This window comes from Sturnira hondurensis, unplaced genomic scaffold (genome assembly GCF_014824575.4).
Source record: "Sturnira hondurensis isolate 20B ecotype Veracruz unplaced genomic scaffold, ASM1482457v3 Scaffold0009087, whole genome shotgun sequence".
Classification (NCBI taxonomy): domain Eukaryota; kingdom Metazoa; phylum Chordata; class Mammalia; order Chiroptera; family Phyllostomidae; genus Sturnira; species Sturnira hondurensis.
In genome coordinates, this window is record NW_028081718.1 from 773853 (window position 1) to 794090 (window position 20238).

General features: G+C 45.7%; 1 protein-coding gene across 2 annotated transcripts in view; it reads left to right on the top strand.

The window, feature by feature from the left end:
• Positions 1–2551: 2551 nt before the first annotated feature.
• The window catches only part of ZNF454 (zinc finger protein 454), a 35001-nt gene continuing 17314 nt past the window's right edge, over positions 2552–20238 (top strand). Inside the window, exons 1-4 of one of the 2 annotated variants that reach the window (XM_037056639.1) lie at positions 2552–2906; positions 3750–3849; positions 12265–12391; positions 12781–12870. In XM_037056639.1, the coding sequence (XP_036912534.1) occupies positions 2701–2906; positions 3750–3849; positions 12265–12391; positions 12781–12870 (523 nt within the window). In that variant the 5' untranslated portion in view covers positions 2552–2700. The remainder of the gene's footprint in view (positions 2907–3749; positions 3850–12264; positions 12392–12780; positions 12871–20238) is intronic. The other variant, XM_037056640.1, reaches the window with a different exon arrangement.

The window sequence follows — 20238 nt, forward strand, 5'->3', positions numbered from 1 at the left end:
TTTCAGAAGTAAACAATTCATCTTTTAAATTGTGCACTGTTCTTAGTAGTGTGTGAACTTGTACTATCCTACTACATTGCCACCACACTCCCTGTTGTCATGTGGCCATTGTATCTTGTCACCTCATCACAAGAAGGGTAGTACAGTACAGTCAGATACTTTGAGAGATCACATTCACGTGACATATTGTTTTTTGTTAATTTTCTGTGCCTAATTTATAAATAAAACTTTATCATAGTATTTATGGGTGAAAACATTGTTTATATAGTGTTCAGTACTATCCTTGGTTTCAGGCATCCACTAGGGGTCTTGGAACGTATCCCCTGATAAGGGAGGACTACTGTATTGTCACTGAATGGGTGAAGTGGAGGAGATGGAATCAGTATAAGCTGAGGGGAAACAACAGCCAGAAGAAACACAAAAAACAAAAATCAGGAGCACATGTTGACACAGAAGTAAAAGAATTTTAGTGTAAGGACAGTACTGGGACCTTGGGCAGTTCAGTCTCCTTGGGTTATGTGACGTGCACTTTAGGCATGGAGTTCGAACACTAAAGACCAAGGAGGAATGAAAATTAAACTATCGTCAGACACAGATTTTTAATCTCTCTGTTACACTCAGTTTCCTCCTTTCTCTTCACCTGTTTTTCTTGTTCCTCACCTCACCTCACCTCACCTCACCTCACCTCACCTCACCTCACCTCGAGAGAGAGAAATGGAAGGGAAGAAAGGCAGAGAAGAAATGAGTAGAAAATAGAAGACTGAGAGAACAAGGCTCAAAGGGAAGGCACAGGATAGAGGGGAGAGGAAGAATGAAGTTACTGAAGCACAAGATGGATGCAATAACTCAAAAGCAGTAAAACAGTAATCTGTAGAGGGAGCACCAGGACCCTTGGGCCAGATCAATGGAGGTTTCACTAATTTTTCAGGAGTTCTGGAAGCCTGAGACCCTGTATGTCAGTTCTCAGCCATCCTGGGCAGCAAGTAATGAGGACAAACCTTTACACCTGCCCTCCATCAACAGGTGCAGGACTCCTGGTTCCACGTACTAGATTTGAGACCCTCACGAGTCACTTAACATTTGTGCCTCGGTTTTCTCATTGTTGATAGGGTAATAGATAACTGAGGTAAAGTGCTTATTAAAGTGCCTAACCTGTAGTTAGTACACAACAAACGTTATCACTCATGGACCTGAAAACAATACTATCCCAACTCCTTAACATGGCATCCAGAACCCCTACTTATCTCAGAACGACAAGGCTCTTAAAACATAAGTTGTGAAAAGGTTATGGCACTGAGAGTTATAGCCTCCTAACTGGCTTCCCTGTGTTCCCTCTGGCCCCACTCAGCCAACCAGTGATTCTGTCAGTGTGCCCAGCCAACCCCTGCAATGGTTTCCCATCACACAGAGACTAAATCCTGCAATGGTCTTCAAGGCTTCTAGTTACCTAGGGGCCTGCTTCCCCTTGTTCCCCAGGCCCTCTCCAGTCACATGGGCCTAGCGGTATTCCTGTCCCTTCTTCCTCCAAGGGCGCGGCCTCCTGCCAAGGTATTCAGTGATTCCCTCTCTGTGTTCCAATCTCTGCTCCATGTTATTTTTCCAGAGAACTCCCCAAAACACCACTTAAAACAATCCCCAACCTGTCATAATAAAACCGCATCGTAGCTTCACTGCCTCAGTACCCCCAATAGAATTAAAGCTACACAAGCGAAGGGTTTTCAGCCCCCAGAACTGTGCCTGACACATTAAGTGCTCCGAGTGGCTACACAATGAAACCTTCAGAAAACCTCAATGTGGTAGTGACAGGTAAGTCACTGAGACTACTTCCTGACAAACCCCACGTTCCACGCGAGTATTTTTCACCACCGACAAAATTAAAACCCTCTCATCTTCTTGAAAATATATATTCTAAGGCAAAGTCCTGTCGGCAACAACAAATACCAGCCAGCGTCCCAGGAAGGCCGGCCTCCTTGTTGTTCAGGCTCCGTCCTCTCCGAAGAAGTCGTCCAGGGCCAAGTCTATTCCACCTGCTCTATGCTATCCACGGGCGGTGTCTGGGGCCACCGCCCAGGTCCCGAGCCGGCATCCTTCAGCCGCTGACCATCCCGCACCCCACTTCTCGCCGAACCTCTGCCGGCCACACTTGGTGCCGTTTGCGTGTCCGAGGACGACGAGCGCTCTCGCCATCTTTTCACGTCCTCCGCACGGTCTTCCGGTCTTCCGTGTGGAATGCGCCTTTTCAGCATGTGTCGTCCTAATCCGTCCTCTGGGGCCGTTCTCGATCCGCTCTCCTCACCCGATCAGGAGCCGCACCACAGGACTGACCTCTCTTATTTCACCCTCAATTTACTAGGATCTATCTCCTTGGGCGTTTTTTCAAGGCAGAGACCGAGTCCCAGCCAGAAAGGAACCAAGGCCACCACTGCAAGGCAGCACATGGGGAGTTATATGTTGAGTGGACCAGCACGCTGCGCAGAGGCCTTTGGGAAATGTAGTTTCCTTAAGAAAGACTCTAGACCTGGCGGAGGGGTGGGGGTGGGGTTCAGGGAAGGGCAGTATCTGTTCCGGGGTGCAGTACTTTTCTCTGCCTCGCGCAGATGCGGACGCTCGCAGCACTTTGGCCAAATGAGAAGTGGCCCGGAAAGCCGAACGCGGCAGCCCTGGAATTTGTGGGAATTCGGCTCTGCGGAGCACTAAGCAATGCGCAAGCGCAGTTCAGACCCGGCTGCAGACTCCAGTTCTTTGTGTTTTGTCGGCGATGTGGCGGTTGCGGTCGGTCGTTTCCGGCAGGGACTCCTCGAAGGGAAACGCCTTGGTGACCAGGCACGGTGGTCAGAACCTCATCGGGAGGGCGAGAGCGGCCGTGGGCGGTGGCGCACGGGGAGAAGGGCGGAAGGGAAAGCCTGGTAGGTCTGAGGCATGCTCCTATCTGGAGAATGCTGCTCGGATGCCCAAAACTTTCCGGGATCTAAAGCTGAAGTTGGATCCCCAGAGAAAAGAGACGACCAGGAGTGGGCTGTCGGGGTTCGGGCAGAGTGTGCGAATGCCCTCGGACGAGGAGGGGCAGGACTTCGGCGTGCACCGGGGAGCCGGTTATGCCCGGGGGTAGAGGGTGCTCCGGGTAAGGCTGTGAACTCAAGTGGAGCCCTCTGGAGGGCTGTGGGGCAGACCGAGGGACGTGGTTCCAGGAGGACTCCCGCCCCTCCTCTACCCACCTCTCCCATACTAGTACACTGCTTGCACACTTTTCCCTCCCGGGTCACCAGACTGGAGCCCCGGAGGAGGCTAGACCTGAGGCCAGAGAAGGGCTTGGCTTGAGAGCCTGACCGTGATCATCCGGTCATTCCGAGGAGAAACAGGGCCACCCTCCTACACCTCCCCACCTCCCAGAATTAAGCAGCGGTCCAGTGAGGAGACTGCTCAGCGTGACTTAAGGGCGAGCAGAGAGCTTGATAGCTGTGGCTTGAGAGGGACGTGTGCAAGGAGGAGGCAGTGTATTTACGATATGGAAGGGGAGATGCGGGGGTTTGACTCAGATGCTACAGCTACAGGAAAGTGGGAGCAGGGAGCCGAATGATGAGTGATTCCCTTTACTCAGACATGGCCAGCAGACGTACTCTCAGAAGGACAGAGCATGGGGAGTACGTAGGGACTATGGTATTGCAGGTTCCTCAGGATGCCAGTGCTCTCACAGCCTCACTGTGAGCTACTGTGTGCTAGCTTCTGATCCAATCCTCTCACCACAACAGGTGTGTGCAATTTTATGCCAGAGAACTCCGACTCTACTTGTTCCTGAGAGGGCTCTTTAGAGAAGAAATGGCAGTCAGGCACCAGCCAACCACAGTCCAGGTGAGTGGGGGTTGCTGGGGCGTTCTTTTCCACACATAGAGGTTTGGGAAACGTGGCATGTTGCTGTTTCTTGACCAGTAGTTTTTCTCCCAATCCAGCTCATAAAGACGCCTGACTCAGTCACTATTTTTTCCACTTTCTCCCATGTCAGGCTCCTCTTAGTGAGTGGCATCTGAAAGGTTTTCTTAGGCTCCTCCTTGAAAGAAATACCAATCAGCCATAAAGTAGGCAATAAAGAGCTTTATTGGGGTTTGTGCACCTGGCTGAGGTTCCCCAGTCTGCAGAATGAGGCTGGGGAAGTCACGCCCAAGCAGGGAATGTAGTGTCACACCCAAGCAGGGAATGTAGTGGGGTTTTATTTTCATTGGGTCCCTGTGGGAGCTGGGGATTGGTGCCCTCTGAACAAAGCATCGATATAGCATTGGTGGTCTCTTCCTCCGACTCAGGTTACTATGAGGATGTCCCTCTTGGCAAAGTCCAGCCGGAGCTTCCTCCTATCCCCGCCCATCCTAACATTCTGACCTCTCTGATAGGATAAGGGGCCTTGTGTTCCTTCCGGCTGCTTCCTGCTGACAGGAGGGGTGTAGAGGGGAGGGCCTAGAGGTCAGCTGTTTCTAGTTCACTAGGGAGGAGCGAGTAGGTTTGTGTCTGAAGCAACATGTGGTGAAAAGTAACCCTGGAAGCTTCAAGAATTGTTTCCTGGAGGAATCTCAGGAAACAGGGGCCAAGCATTAATAATATGCAGATTATTATGATTGGCCCTAGGACTGGGGCCAGCGTGGTAAAAAATAGGGAAAGCCACCACGAGGTTATTTCAAGAGTGGTGGGGTCTTGGTGTAATTTTCCCCTGAGATTTTGTAAGGTCTTAACATTCTCTACTATGCCGCACTCATTCACATAGAAGCAGCACTGTTCCTGCAGGAAGAGACGCGTTCCCCCTCTTTCTGCTGTTAGTAGGTCTAGAGCTCTGTGGTTCTGGAGGGCGTCCTGGGCTACCGAGGTTATCTGACCTCGGATGGGGATTTGGGGGGCCATCCTCAGCCTTTTTCAGTTTCCTTCTAATGTCCAGGGTTGACTAGGAGATAAAGTGAGTAGCTAAGATAGTGGCCCCAGCGTTAGAAGTTGGGTCAAGGTGGGTATGGAGCACCATTGCCTTGTTTAGTCTGTTGAGAAACAGCGCTGGATTTTTTCCAGGGCCTTGGGTGATCTCTGTGGGCTTATTGTAATTGACTGCTTTCTGGGCAGATTGGTGCATACCTGCTATCAGGCACTGGACCATTTGGTCGTGGCGTCTCCAACCCGCCTGTCCTACCTGGCAGTCCCAGTCTGGTTCTGCTTCTGGCATGGCTTCTGCCCCTACTGGCATGAGAGGATTGGTGGCGTGGGTTTGGTCGGCATGAGCCCTAGCTGCAGTCCGGACGCAGTTGCGCTCGTCCGGGGTCATAGTGGAAGTTAAAATGACATGCACGTCATGCCATGTGCGGTCATAAGCCCGGGGTAGGTACTGGAATTCCTTGATAAAATTGGTAGGGTTAGTGGAGAATGAGCCTAGACGTTTTTCAATTGAAGAGAGGTCAGCTAGTGACAATGGAACATGGACCCAAACTATACGTTCTGCTCCTGCCACTTCCCGGAGGGGGCAAATGCGGGAGTCTAGGGGTTCTAGATTCAGGTGGGAGCAAGTATGTGAGCTGACCGGGGAAGAAAGGTCTTCAGAGGGATGGGGAGAATCCGGTTGAGAGGGGAGGGCTGGGGCTGGAGTAGCCCATTGGCGGGAGCTGATAAGGAGGAGGAGGGGTAGCAGGGTCTTCAGGGGGATCAGAAAAGGAGGAGGAAGGCTCTGGGGCAGCAGGCTTAGGAGGCTGGACAGGGGTCAGGGTTCCCTCGGGCAAGGAGAACTTGCCAGGGAGCCGGACGGGAGCGCAAGGCCCAAAAGCTCTGAATGTAGGGGACCTCAGACAATTTGCCAGTCCATCTGCCAGTCCATCTGCAAAAATTATATAGGTCAGTAAGGGTAACGAAATTAAAAGTGCCTTTAAGAGGCCAGGTCTCAATGATTATTGAACTGATATAACGGCCAGGCCATAGTGGATAGAAAAATCAGCCGTTTTCGTTTGAGGCCAAGATCAATTACTTTCACATTTTTCAGAAGGCACCCTAGAGGTGATTTAGGATCTGGCTTGGACTCCTGCCCCCCCATTCCTGGTCCCACAAGGAGCAGCAGATGGGAATTGGCGTCCCTCAACCCAGTCTGCTGATCCGGTCGGTAAAAATGAGGATCTAAGCCCAGGGACGTCTCCTCCAGTGCCTAGAGCCTCTTAGTGGTGGGAGGGCAATCCCTCCCGGAAGGGTCACCCCGATGCAGCACTGCAGTTTTGGTGGAGAGCAGTCTCTCCAGCAGACGGGGACCCAGAATCGGTGTTCGGGGACCAGAAACTTAAGGGCAGTGGCACTTACCCTGGTTCTTTGTCCGGACTAGTGGGGTGGCCATGAGGCTTTCTCCGGAAGTAGGGAGAGAGGGAGAGGAGCGGTCTTCAGCAGACAACAATTCCTCCCGGGTTGCGGCACCAAATGAAAGGTTTTCTTAGGCTCCGCCAAGAAAGAAATGCCAATCAGCCATAAAGTAGGCAATAAAGAGCTTTACTGGGGTTTGTGCACCTGGCTGAGGTTCCCCAGTCTGCAGAATGAGGCCAGGGAAGTCACACCCAAGCAGGGAATGTAGTGGGGTTTTATTTTCATTGGCTCCCTGTTGGAGCTGGGGATTGGTGCCCTCTGAACAAAGCACCAGTACAGCATTGGTGGTCTCTTCCTCGGACTCAGGTTACTGTGAGGATGTCCGTCTTGGCAAAGTCCAGCCAGAGCTTCCTCCTATCCGTGCCCACCCTAACATCATCCAGGCTAAGAAAGTTGTTAGAGGTCACATAAGTGACAACTGGAACTGGAATCCAGGTTGGTCCAAAATAGAAACCTGCACTCTTCCCACTAGCAAGTCAGATTAAGGATGTAAAGTGGTAAAAGGTGGTGCCTAGGACAGGAGGCAAGAGGAGAGATCAGAACACTTGCTAGGGGAGGTGCGATTTACTGGACTCTTCTTTTTAAATAATGACATATGCATACCAATGAAATTCAAAAAGTGGTACATATATACATTGGAATATTACTCAGCCATGAAAAATAATGAAATCTTACCATGTAGAAAAACATGGATGAGCCTAGAAGGTATTATGCTTAGTGAAATGAATCAGTCACAGAAAGACAAATATCATATAATTTTACATATATGTGGAATCTAAAGAACAAAATAAGCGAACAAATAAAACAAGTAGAATTATAAGAACGGAGAACAAACTGATGGTTGCCAGATGGGAAGGGGTTTGGAGGAATGGGTGAAAAAGGCAAAGGGATTAAGAAGTACAAATTGGCAGTTAACAAAATAGTCATTGGCATGTAAAATGTACGGCAAAGGGAATACAGTCAATAACATTGTAATAACTGTGTGTGGTGCCAAAGGGGTACTAGACCGATCAGGGGGACGACTTGGTAAGTCATATAAATGTCTAATCACTATATAATATTGTATGTCAACTGTAATTACAAAAACATTTTTACTTTTAAAAACGATTATGTTTTGATTTCAATAATTTACTAAAAGCTTTGAGCAGAGCCAGCCTCTGTAGAATAAGGGAATGGACTGCTCCCTGAAGGTCAGCATTCATTTGAATGTATAAATTCTGATGAGTTGGTAGAGTTGTTCTAACTCCTTCACATTGAACCCTGTCCAGGGCAGGACTCTTTGGTAGAAATAATGGAAAGGGATGAGCGACTGGTTGAAGTTGCTGAGTACAACCCAGTCATAGCCCACCAGCTGCTTAGCCTCCTACTCTCAGTGTCTGACTTGTCCTTGGGCACCCGTCTCAGGCACCACTTTTTCTCTCTGGCCGGTCTCCACGGTGCCAGTCCACTGTGATACTGGGTTGGCCAAAAAGTTCATTTTTTTCCCGTAAGATGGTCGTAGTAGCACTTAATTGTTTTTAACTTCATTTGAAACAATTTTGCTAGATTGTATGGTAGCAGCTATCATATCAGTGTGCATTTAGAAAAACTTACAAAAATTGGTGAACTTTTGTGCAGCCATTTTAACATTGAAGGTGGAAGAAAATATGCAACATTTTCAGCATATTCTGCTTTATTATTTCAAGAAAGGTGAAATCACAGCTGAAATGCAGAAAAAGATTTGTGCATTGCACTGAGAAGGTGCTGTGGCTGATTGAATGTGTTTTGTGCTAGAGATTTTTTTTAAGTATATTTTATTTTTTAAAAGATTTTTATTTATTTATTTTTAGACAGAGGGGAAGGGAGAGAGAAAGAGAGGGAGAGAAACATCAATGTATGGTTGCCTCTTGTGCTCCCCACTGGGGAACCTGGCCTGCAACCCAGGCATGTGCCCTGACTGGGAATCGAACCAGTGACCCTCTGCTTTGCAGTCCAGTGCTTAATCCACTGAGCCACACCTGCCAGGGCTAAAGTATATTTTATTGATTATACTATTATAGTTGTCCCATTCATTTCTCCCCTTTCTCCACCTCTACACTGTACTGCCCTCCCACCTTCCCCGCCCCTGCCTACCACTTAGTTCTTGTCCAAGGGTCGTACACATAAGTTTTTTGGCTTCTCCATTTCCCATACTATTCTTAACCTCCCCCTATCTATTTTGTACATACCAGTTATGCTTCTTATTCTCTGTACTCCCCTCCCCCAATTCTCTGCTCTTCCCCTCCCCACTGATAACCCTACATGTGTGATCTCCATTTCCTTGAATCTGTTTCTGTTCTACTTGTTTGCTTAGTTTATTTTAATTTTTTACATGTTTTTATATTTTTTTAAATATATTTTATTGATTATGCCATTACAGTTGTCCCATTCCCCCCTTCATTTCTTTCCACCATGCACATCCCTCCCGCACCATCCCCCCCTTTTCATTCATGTCCATGTGTTACAAGTTCTTTAGATTCTGTATTTCCAATAGTATTCCTGCCCTCCCCCTGTCTATTTTTACCTACCATCTATGCTACTTATTCTCTGTACCTTCTCCCCCCTTCTCCTCCTCCTACTCCCCTGTTGCTAACCCTCCATGTGATCTCCATTTCTATGTTTCCGCTCCTGATCTAGCTGTCCTCTTAGTTTGCTTTTGTTTTAGGTGTGGTTGTTAATAACTGTGAGTTTGCTGTCCTTTCACTGTTCCTATTTTTTATCTTCTTTTTCTTAGCTAAGTCCCTTTAACATTTCATAGAATGAAATGCCTGTAAGGTCTCTTTTGAGAAATCAGCTGAAAGTCTGATGGGAACTCCTTTGTAGGTGACTGTCCCCTTATCTCTTGCTGCTTCTAGGATTCTCTCCTTCATTTTAATCTTGGCTAATGTAATTATGATGTGCCTTGGTGTGTTCCTTCTTGGGTCCAGCTTCTTTGGGACTCTGAGCTTCTTGGATTTCCTGGAAGTCTATTTCCTTTGCCAGACTGGGGACGATCTCCTTTATTATTCAAATAAGTTTTCCACTCATGGCTGTTCCTCTTCCCCTTCTAGTACCCCTATAATCGGGATGTTGGAACGTTTAAAGATGTCCTGGAGGTTCCTAAGCCTCTCCTCATTTTTTTTAATTCATGTTTCTTCCTTGTTTTCTGTTTGCTTGTTTCTTTCTTCTTTCTGGTCCACTCCCTTGATTTGAGTCCCAGTTTCCTTTCCATCACTATTGGTTTCTTGTACATTTCCCTTCATTTCAATCAGTTTAGCCTCATATGTTTCTCTAATTTGTGGCTAAAATCAACCAGTTCTGTGAGCATCCTGATCACCAGTGTTTTGAACTGTGCATCTGAAAGGCTGGCTATTTCTTGGTCACTTAGAATTATAGGCTCTGGGGCTTTGAGCTGTTCTTGAGTCAGAACATTTGGTCTGTTCATACCTGTTACGTATGAGGAATGGAACCCTAGGTGTTCACCAGGGCTGGGCAACTCAGTTGCTGGGTTGTGATGCTGTATGTCGGGGTGGGGTCAGAGAGGGGGAAAGAATGGCGCTTTGCTTTGCTCTGCTCTGCTCTCTCAGATTTCTGTCCCCTCTGTGGCTTCCCACAAGCAAATTGGGCCCCTCTGGTGCTGGTTCCCAGGTGTATGGGCTTGTGCTCCCTCCAGGACCCTGTGGGTCTCTCCAACGCACTCTCTGTGAGCCTGGGAGCCTCTCCCGGCTCCTCGACCCCAAGAAAGTCTTTCCAGTTGGTGCTTTCAGGCTCTAATTCCCATTGGGGCCCTAGCCTGAGCGGTCTGTCTTACTGTTCGCTCCTTTGCTTGGTTTATCTACACGCGAATGTGTGACCACAGTCAGCCAGCCACCCTGCGCCAACACTGGGTCTGCCCGTCGCCACCCTACACCTGGGATCCACCAACTGGCTTTGCCTCCACTCCTGGGTTGGTCACATGGAAGGATCTTTCCAGCCCGACCCCGCTCCGCTGCTGACTCTGCCTCTCTTACTGGTCTGGCTGAGTGGTTCCTTGTTGTCGGACTTTCCTACAGTTCAATTTTCACTGTTTGGCTGTGTTTTTGTTTCTAAACTTTGCTGTCTTTAAAATTAGTTGTGGGAGGGGGACACACCTACACCTCCATCTTGGCCGGAAGTCCTGCTTAGTTTATTTTTTTTGTTTTTTTTGGTTTTGTTTTTAGGTTCAGTTGTTGATAGTTGTGAAATTGCTGTCATTTTATTGTTCATGTTTTTGATCATCTCCTTTTTCTTAGATAAGTCTCTTTAACATTTCATATGATAAAGGCTTGGTGATGTTGAACTCCTTGAACTTGCCCTTATCTGGGAAGCACTTTATCTAACTTTCCATTTTTAATGATAGCTTTGCTGAATAGAGCAATCTTGGATGTAGGTCCTTGCCTTTCATGACTTTGAATACTTCTTTCCAGCCCCTTCTTGCCCGCAAGGTTTCTTTGCAGAAATTACCTGAGAATCTGATGGGAACGCCTTTGTAGGTAACTGTCTTTTTTTCTCTTGCTGCTTCTAAGAGTCTCTCCTTATCTTTAATCTTGGGTAATGCAATTATGATGTGCTTTGGTATGTGCCTCCTTGGGTCCAACTTTTTTGGGACTCTGTGGGCTTCCTGGACTTCCTGGAAGTCTATTTCCTTTGCAAGATTGGGAAAGTTCTTCATTTTGTTTTCCAAAAAGTTGTCCAGTTCTTGCTCTTCCTCTTCTTCTTCTGGCACCCCTATGAGTCGGATGTTGGAACTTTTAACGTTGTCCTGGAGGTGCCAAAGCCTCTCGTCATTTTTTTGAATTCTTGTTTCTTCATTCTGTTCTGGTTTGAATGTTTCTTTCTACCTTCTGCTCCAAATCCTTGATTTCAGTCCCAGTTTCCTTCCCTTTACTGTTAGTTCCCTGTACATTTTCCTTTATTTTACTTTTCATAGCCTTTACTCTTTCCTCTATTTTGGGACCATACTCAGCCACTTCTGTGAGCATCCTGCTTACCAGTATTTTGAACCCTGCATCTGATATGTTGGCTGTCTCCTCTTCTCTTAGTCGTTTTTCTGGAGTTTTGATCTGTTCTTTCATTTGGGCCATATATCTTTGTCAGGGCGGCCCCCATTACATTCTAAGAGTGGTACCTTAGGTATTTGCCAGGGTGGGGTAACCCACTTAGCTGAGTTGTGCCACTCAGTTGTGGGACCCAAAGTTGTGGGACCCTGAATTATGTATGTGTGAGAGGGGTCCCGAGAGGCCAAAATGCTGCTGGCTCGGCTCTCACCCTGCTTTCAGTCACTCACCCCTCTTCTCACAAGTGAATTGTGCCCTTTCAGCTGCTGATTCCCAGGTGGGTGGGCTTGTGTACTGTTGTAGGTTCCCGTGGGCCCCTCCACCCAGCTCTATGAGACTGGGAGTTGCTCCTGCCACCACAAACCTCACAGGTTTTTACCACCAGAGGCTTTGAGACTCTGTTTCTTTGTGCTGGAACCCTGGGTTGTTCATGGTCTTTCTCCCCATTTGTTCCTCCTGGCTTATGACAGTGTGGTGTCTGGGTCTGCCACGGTGCTAGAGATTTCTGCTGGATGATGTTCCTCAGTCAGGTAGAAGTTGATGGCGATCAAATCAAGTCGTTCATTGAGAACAATCAATGCTCTAACATGTGGGACATAGGCAACGTACTCAAAATACCCAAATCAATAAAGTTATTGGTGAAAATGAAAAATATGTGTGTTTTTTTACATAAAAGACAAAATGGATTTTTTGGCCTACCTAATATTTCTCTTCCCCCACCTTCTCAAATCCTTTGTTGTTTGGTTGCCATTCAAGAGACCTAAACTGGGCACTAAAATGTGCCTTGTAAAGGGGTGGCCCCAGCCCACAGGGATGGCTTGCCTTACAGGAACTGGTGACCCTCAGGGACGTGGCCGTGCTGTTCACCCAGGAGGAGTGGGCCCAGCTGAGCCCCTCGCAGAGACGCCTGTACCGGGATGTTATGCTGGAGAATTGCAGCCACCTGGCCTCACTTGGTAAGTGTGGCAGGCCCCCCCCAGGCTCATCTTTCTCCTGGACTGTCTCTGGTGCCTCGGACTGGTAGCACACAGCAGATGGAGCTGGGCACAGGCCAACTAAAAATGTTACTTTCAAGTATGTGACCTGCCACTCCTTGGTGTCCTGGGCACAGGACTCTTGGAGTTTATGGTGAGTCGGGTCAAATGCTCCCCTTTTGGCAGAGGACGTGGGAACAGGCCATGCCTCAGGCCTGGGCCATCTTTTCATCCTTAACTCCTTTCTACCCTGGGCCTTCCTACCCCGTCCCCTTTTTCTTGGAGGTTTCAAGAACTAGATCTCATCTTCGCATTGATTTTTTTTCTGTAGCATGAACAGATGTGGTCCGTTTTTTCCCCCTCAAAAACAGGGCTCTTAGGACCCAAACCAGATCTGCTTGCCCAGCTGGGAAAAGGGGAAGAATGGACATCGGAGGTTACCTCCCGAGGCTTCTACTTGGGTAAGGCCCTGCGTGTGGGGGGCACCAAGGGGACTTGGGAAACGCACCAGAACTGTGGCCGGAGAAAGGAGCATCTGCTCCCTTCTGTGTGCCTCATACCTTGCTGCCACGTTTGTCCCCACAGGCATCTGCCACTCCTTCCTTTTGGCGATTTGTGCCTCCCTAGACCCTCCCCTCCAGGATTTTTTCCCTCTCCCTACCTGGTGTGGATGAATTGTCTTGTTTGGGAAAGACCTCACATGTAATCTGGGCAGCTGCCCCCCCAGGTCTCGTGGTCCCAGCCCCTGCTTGTGTGACAGTGTGGTCCCCTGCTTCTCTAGGGAGGAGGTGCCCCACTGGGGCATGCATGGCAGGCTGGCTTCTTCAAGGCTAAGAGCCAGTCATCATGTGCCCTCAGGCCGATCCTGTTCTAGCTGAACCCTGTGTATTCCTTTGGTCATCTCCTCCTTTGCTCCTTCACACATGGGCATATTCAGCCAGCATATAATTATTCTTCACCTTCTGTGGCTCCGCATGCAGCTGAGAGCACCATGAGAATGCTGCTGGGTCATGCCAGCATGATGTGTCGTGGCACCTGGTGGGTGGCACAGACTTGTTGCCAGCGACATAGAGTGCCTGACCATTTAGTGGCTGTCACTTGCCTCGAGGGTCCCATTGGATCTAGGAACTTGGGAGCAGGGGCGGGGTATGCCTCTTTTGTCCTACAGCATTCTCTGGAGTTTGGTGCCTTCCCCAAGACATTACAACATTTCACTTTCACTGCTGCATTTGCAGTGAAATATATTTATATATATTTATATATATTTAGTATATATAAATACTATCCAGTATTTATATATACTTTAAAAAATCTTCTGTTACTGATGTTTCATAGTAGCTCAGTGAAGTAGGCAGGAATTTATATCCTACAGTAAGTAACTATATACCTGGAATATCTGGGACCCAATCTGTTATGGAATTTAAATGTCATAACTCCAGTATCGTTCTGAATTTGTATGTTTTATTACAGCCAAACTAAGGCATTTTAATGTTTCTTTCTGCATTACACAAACCGTGTTAGAACAAAAAAGGAGGAGAATGAAATAAGAAAGTCCACTGTTCTACCTCTTTGGCACCAGGACCTCAGTTCTCCCGTTTCTTTCTCATTAATACCAGTTCAGTTATTGCACTTGTATGAGGAGGGGCCATGAAGGTGAAGGATTTTAATGCCTACAAGGGACTCCCAGGTCAGGTGTACGTCATGACTTGACACACCAGGTGGCTGTGGTCCGTGCCTTCCCAGGTGCCTTTCATAGCCCTTGGTGCCGTCTCCCCTTATTTCTGCATTATCTGTACAGCCCAAACTTGGAGCCAACTCATGAACCATGATTAGTGGCTAATTCAGACATGGAAAGTCTTATTTAATGCTTCCCAATAAAGAATTTTCACTGTTTCCCCCCACTCCCAATAAGGTTATAGTTTTATTTTTGTATAGTACCATTTCTTCTTTTTTTAAAACTAGAAATTGCTATTATAAAGAAATGGTAGTCATTTCAGAATATCCCCTTCCTACCACTCATTCTTAAAATAGTCACTGGATACATTTTTAGTTGTACTTTTTTCTTATTTCTCTTTCATTTCTTAATGTCCGGCTAGGACTTAAAAACTCGTATAAAATGATGTTAGTAGCTTTTATCTCTGATTTTTAAGCGATGGGGTTTAGAGCTTTTCCATTGTTGCACTGATTACTCTTGGTTTTGAATAGGCACTTACCTGTAATCAGAACAAGAAAAAGTCCCGATAGGTCGCTTTTCTTCTTTTTTCTTCTCTGGGCCATGAGCTAGTAGAAGGAGGGGGAAGCTGACTGAGTCCCTGTGCTGGGTGATTTCTGGGGATTTATGTCGGCCTTCACATTTAGTAAGTACAACCTATGAGGCAAGTTACAGAAAGCTGAGTCTCATCATGGTTCATTCCTTTGATGTTCCTAATACATGGCAAGTCTGGGTTAGGGCCAAGCCAGTACAAAACCAGTTCACCTGACCCTCTGACTGTCATTTCCCCCCTTCTCCAAGATACCTTTAATGACAAAGAAATTGTTTACTCAGTAAACCTAAAGAAAACTACTCCATCCCTTACTGTTTACAATTCTTATTTATTAATTTTTTACATTTCTTGTCTATTTGTTTAGGTTTCTTTTTGTTATATCAACTGTACATCTTATCCTTTAGCTGTAATCTTTTTTATTTTTTAAATATATTTTATTGATTATGCTATTACAATTGTCCCATTTTTTTCTCCCCTTTATTCCCCTCCACCATGCACCTCCCCACCATCATTCTATCTATTAGTTCATGTCCATGGATCATATATATATAAGTTCTTTGGCTTCTCCATTTCCCATACCATTATTAACCTCCCCCTGTCTATTTTGTACCTACCATTTGTGCTTCTTATTCCCTGTACCTTTTCCCCCACTCTCCACCCTCCCCCTTCCCTGATTACTGTCCATGTGATCTCTATATCTGTGAATCTATTCCTATTCTAGTTGTTTGCCTAGTTTGTTTTTTAAAGTTTGGTTGTTGATAGTTGTGAGTTTGCTGTCATCTTACTGTTCATTTTTGATCATCTTCTTTTTCTTAGATAAGTCTCTTTAACATTTCATATGATAAAGGCTTGGTGATGTTGAACTCCTTGAACTTGTCCTTATCTGAGAAGCACTTTACCTAACTTTCCATTTTTAATGATAGCTTTGCTGGATAGAGTATTCTTGGATGTAGATCCTTGCCTTTCATGACTTTGAATACTTCTTTCCAGCCCCTTCTTGCCCGCAAGGTTTCTTTGCAGAAATTACCTGAGAATTTGATGGGAACTCCTTTGTAGGTAACTGTCTTTTTTTCTCTTGCTGCTTCTAAGAGTTTCTCCTTATCTTTAATCTTGGGTAATGCAATTATGATGTGCTTTGGTATGTGCCTCCTTGGGTCCAACTTTTTTGGGACTCTGTGGGCTTCCTGGACTTCCTGGAAGTCTATTTCCTTTGCAAGATTGGGAAAGTTCTTCATTTTGTTTTCCAAAAAGTTGTCCAGTTCTTGCTCTTCCTCTTCTTCTTCTGGCACCCCTATGAGTCGGATGTTGGAACTTTTAACGTTGTCCTGGAGGTGCCAAAGCCTCTCGTCATTTTTTTGAATTCTTGTTTCTTCTGTTCTGGTTTGAATGTTTCTTTCTACCTTCTGCTCCAAATCCTTGATTTCAGTCTCGGTTTCCTTCCCTTTACTGTTGGTTCCTGGTACATTTTCCTTTATTTCACTTTTCATAGTCCCTACCTCTTCCTCTATTTTGGGACCATACTCAGCCACTTCTGTGAGCATCCTGCTTACCAGTGTTTTGAACCCTGCATCTGATATGTTGGCTGTCTCCTCTTCTCTTAGTTGTTTTTCTGGAGTTTTGATCTGTTCTTTCATTTGGGCCATATTTCTTTGTCAGGGCGGCCCCCATTACATTCTAAGAGTGATACCTTAGGTATTTGTCAGGGCAGGGCGACGACTTTGCTGTGTTGTCTTGCTGTGTATGGGAGGGGTCTGAGAGGCAACAGTGCTGCTGGCTCAGCTCTCACCCCACCTTCAGTTACTTCCTCCCCTTCCTACAAGCAAGCTGGGCCCTTCTGGTGCTGATTCCCAGGTAGGTGGGTTTATGCACGTTCTAGGACCCTGTGGGTCTCTTCAACACACTCTCCTGTGAGTATGAGAGTTTCTCCTGCTGCCACAACCCCCAGAGGTTTTTTTTCAGTCACAGGTTTCGAGGCCTTATTTCNAGGGCGGCCCCCATTACATTCTGAGGGTGATACCTTAGGTATTTGTCAGGGCAGGGCGACGACTTTGCTGTGTTGTCTTGCTGTATGTATGGGAGGGGTCTGAGAGGCAACAGTGCTGCTGGCTCAGCTCTCACCCCACTTTCAGTTACTTCCTCCCCTTCCTACAAGCAAGCTGGGCCCTTCTGGTGCTGATTCCCAGGTAGGTGGGTTTATGCACGTTCTAGGACCCTGTGGGTCTCTTCAACACACTCTCCTGTGAGTATGAGAGTTTCTCCTGCTGCCACAACCCCCAGAGGTTTTTTTTCAGTCACAGGTTTCGAGGCCTTATTTCCCGGCATGGAACCCTGGGTTGCGTGGTGTGTCTGGTTCTCCGGTGTATCCCCATGCAAATACGGGACTGCCTACTCTGCCAGCTGCCAGTTGCCTGCCCCAGTTGTCCAGCTGCTGCCTCGCCCGCCTGAGTCTTCTAGCTGCTGCCTTGCTTCTTGCCCTCTCTGCCCTGGTTGCCCATGTCTGTCCTTCCTACCGGTCTATATGAATGTTTCTTCTTTAACTCTTTGGTCATTGGACTTCTATGCAGTTTGATTTTCTGGCAGTTTAGGCTTTTTGTTTATAAATTTGTTGTCCTTTTGTGTGAGGAAGCAAAGTGTATCTACCTACACCTCCATCTCGGCTGGAAGTCTCAGCTGTAATCTCTTTGTGCTATAGAATGTATTCATTTACAAATATGCATGGTATGCATCTATAATGTCGACATTTTTATATTATGTCCTCTTTCTCATTTCCAATTTTACCTGCAATTTTTTTTCTTAAAATTTTGAGAATTTTTTTTAGAGAACCAGGGCTTTTTTTTCATCCCCACCTGAGGACATGCTTATTAATATTAGAGAGAGAGTGGAGTAGAGAGAAAGAAATACCAATATAAGAGAGAAACATCGATCAGTTGCCTCATAGGCATTCCTACTGGATACTGAGCCCACATCTCAGGCCTATGCCCTGACTGGGAATTGAACCAGTGGCCTTTTCATTTACAGGATGACAACATACCAACTGAGTCACACCAGCCAAAGCCAGCTCTTATTTATTTCTCTGACAAGTAATTTTATTTGTACACTTAGCATTGTCATTTGCTTTTCTTACCTTAAAATATATTTTGAATACTGTATATCCTAGATGCAAAAGAGGATAGGTAGTAGTTTTGAACAGTTTGAAGAATAAAGAAGTAACACCTGTACCCCACTGTGTAGCTTAAGAAACAGGACATAGGGGCACATATGCAGCCCGGTGTGCACCTCCTCTTCCCACCTTCCTCCTGTCATTTCAGAGGGCCACAGCTTGACTTCTGCCCAGCAACTCTGTGCTGCTCTTCACGGCTTTGCCGTGTTTATCCATAGCTCTGAGCAACTTGTTGCTGCAAAGACTGATATGTGTGTGTGTGCTGTAGTATAGATACCTTCACATAACTTCTGGTTTTAAATCCTTGTTGAGATGTGTAGCTCTATGTCTGTTTTTAACTGTACTTTGTTATTCCTTTCATGACTATCCCTTAAATTAATAGGCCTGGAGGTTGTTTCCAAACTTTTCACTGTTTTGAATAGTGCTGACCTGAATATTGTACATTCCTCCTTTTGTACCCATGGGCCTTCTTTGGGGCTTTCTTTAGTGTATTTATAGATGTAGCAATAATGGGTTTAAGGTTCTATGCTTTTTCATCTTTCCTAGATTTTCCCAGATTGCTGATTAAATTTGTTCCAAATTATACTAATAGTTGATGTAAGTTCCTGTTACCCTATATTCTTGCCAAAATTTGGAACTTTCAGACTTAAAAATTCTTCTAGTCCCAATCTTGAGAAATGCTATCTCATTGTGATATTAAGTTGCATTTTCTTGCTTTTTTTTTAAAAAAAAATTTATTTACTTATTTTTTAGAGATAGGGGAAGAGAAGGAGAAAGAGAGGGAGAGTAACATCAATATGTGGTTGCCTCTGATACACCCCATACTGGGGACCCGACCTCGTCCACAGCCCAGGCATGTGCCCTGATAGGGAATTGAACTGACCACCCTTTGCTTCCCAGTCTGGCACTCAATCCACTGAGCCACACCAGCCAGGGCCCACATTTTCTTATTTACTAGTGAAGTTGAACATCTTTTTTTATGTTGATTATTTGTGTCCTATAACTTACATATTTATGTTCTTTGACAAAATTTTAAATTTTAGTTATCTTTTTCATTCCTAGGAGTTTTATATACTCAGGAATCCAATACTTTATCAGTTAATATGTATTTCAGTCTATAACTTGTCTTTGTATTTACTAACAGAAATTCTTAATGAACTAGACTATATCGGTCTTTATCTTTATGATCTTTCTTTTAGTGCTTTCTGTGTCCTGTTTAAATACTCCTTTCTGCCCTCTGATTGACGAGTAAAGGACTTGTTCTTGTTTGCTTCTGTGTCCTCAGCACCCCAGCTTCTAAGTGTATTTGTTGAGTGAAGGTATGATTTCTAATATTTACTTTTGTCTTTTTCTTTCTGGATAAGTCTTATGAGAGTTTTGCTTTCTTAGTAGGCTTTTTAAATAAATAAAGGTTTGACTTAGCTTATCCTTTCTATTTTGTCTTGACCCATTTCATTAATTTTTGCTTTTTATTATTTCTTTCCTTTGACTTTTTTACAGTTTATTCTGTTCTTTTCTATTTTTAGAATTAAATTTTATCAATACATGCATTCAATTTAGTGAAACTACAATGTTTACTATGGAAAACAGGGGCCTCGGTCACCCCTTTCCTCTTCCACCCCTCTGCAAAAGTAAGTGCTTTCTCTTCTTGTTGCTGATTATTTGGTGTTTTTGCTTCCATGTCTCCAAGTCACATGTTTGTATTTCTTTCTCTTGACTTTTCAGTTTTAGATCTTATTTTTTGAGTTCCTCCTATAAAGGGTGAGGGTGAAACTCACTACTCCAATTAGCCATCTCATTGCCTTTTCATTCCCTGACTTCCCAGTAGAGTTGCAGAGTCATTTAGGTCACAGGAATAATCAGTGTTTACATCCTTAAGCAGTATTCTCCGTTGGTCCCATTGGTCCATGTAGTCAATTATGACAGCTATTGCTTTCCTAGGCAATCTGTTCCTGGTATTTATTGGTTCAGAGCTTCATTTAATTTCAGTTAATCTCAGCCCTCTTCCAGTGGTCTACATCTCTTTGCAAGACTTTGAGATTCATCAGGCAATGTCAAGGTTTCATTTTTCTGGAAAATGAAACCATTTTCTGGACTGTGTGACCTGCTCCATCCTAGAGTGCCAGGCACCTAGCTCTCATACTGCTGTGATGCCCCCCATCTCTGGCTGCGTGTCTCCTGTGGCTTCCCTGCTTGGTCTACTCCCTCCTTTTGGCGGCACACATCTTTCAGTAGCTTGCTGAGGAAGAATGCATGTGAGTTCATTTTTTGTAGCCTATCATGTCTATAAATGTCTTTTTCTGCCCTGACACTTTCTGGATAGATTGATTAGATAGAATTCAGCACTGCATGTCTTTTCCTTCAGAATTGTGAAGACATTGCTCCATTGGTTTCTGGACTTCAGT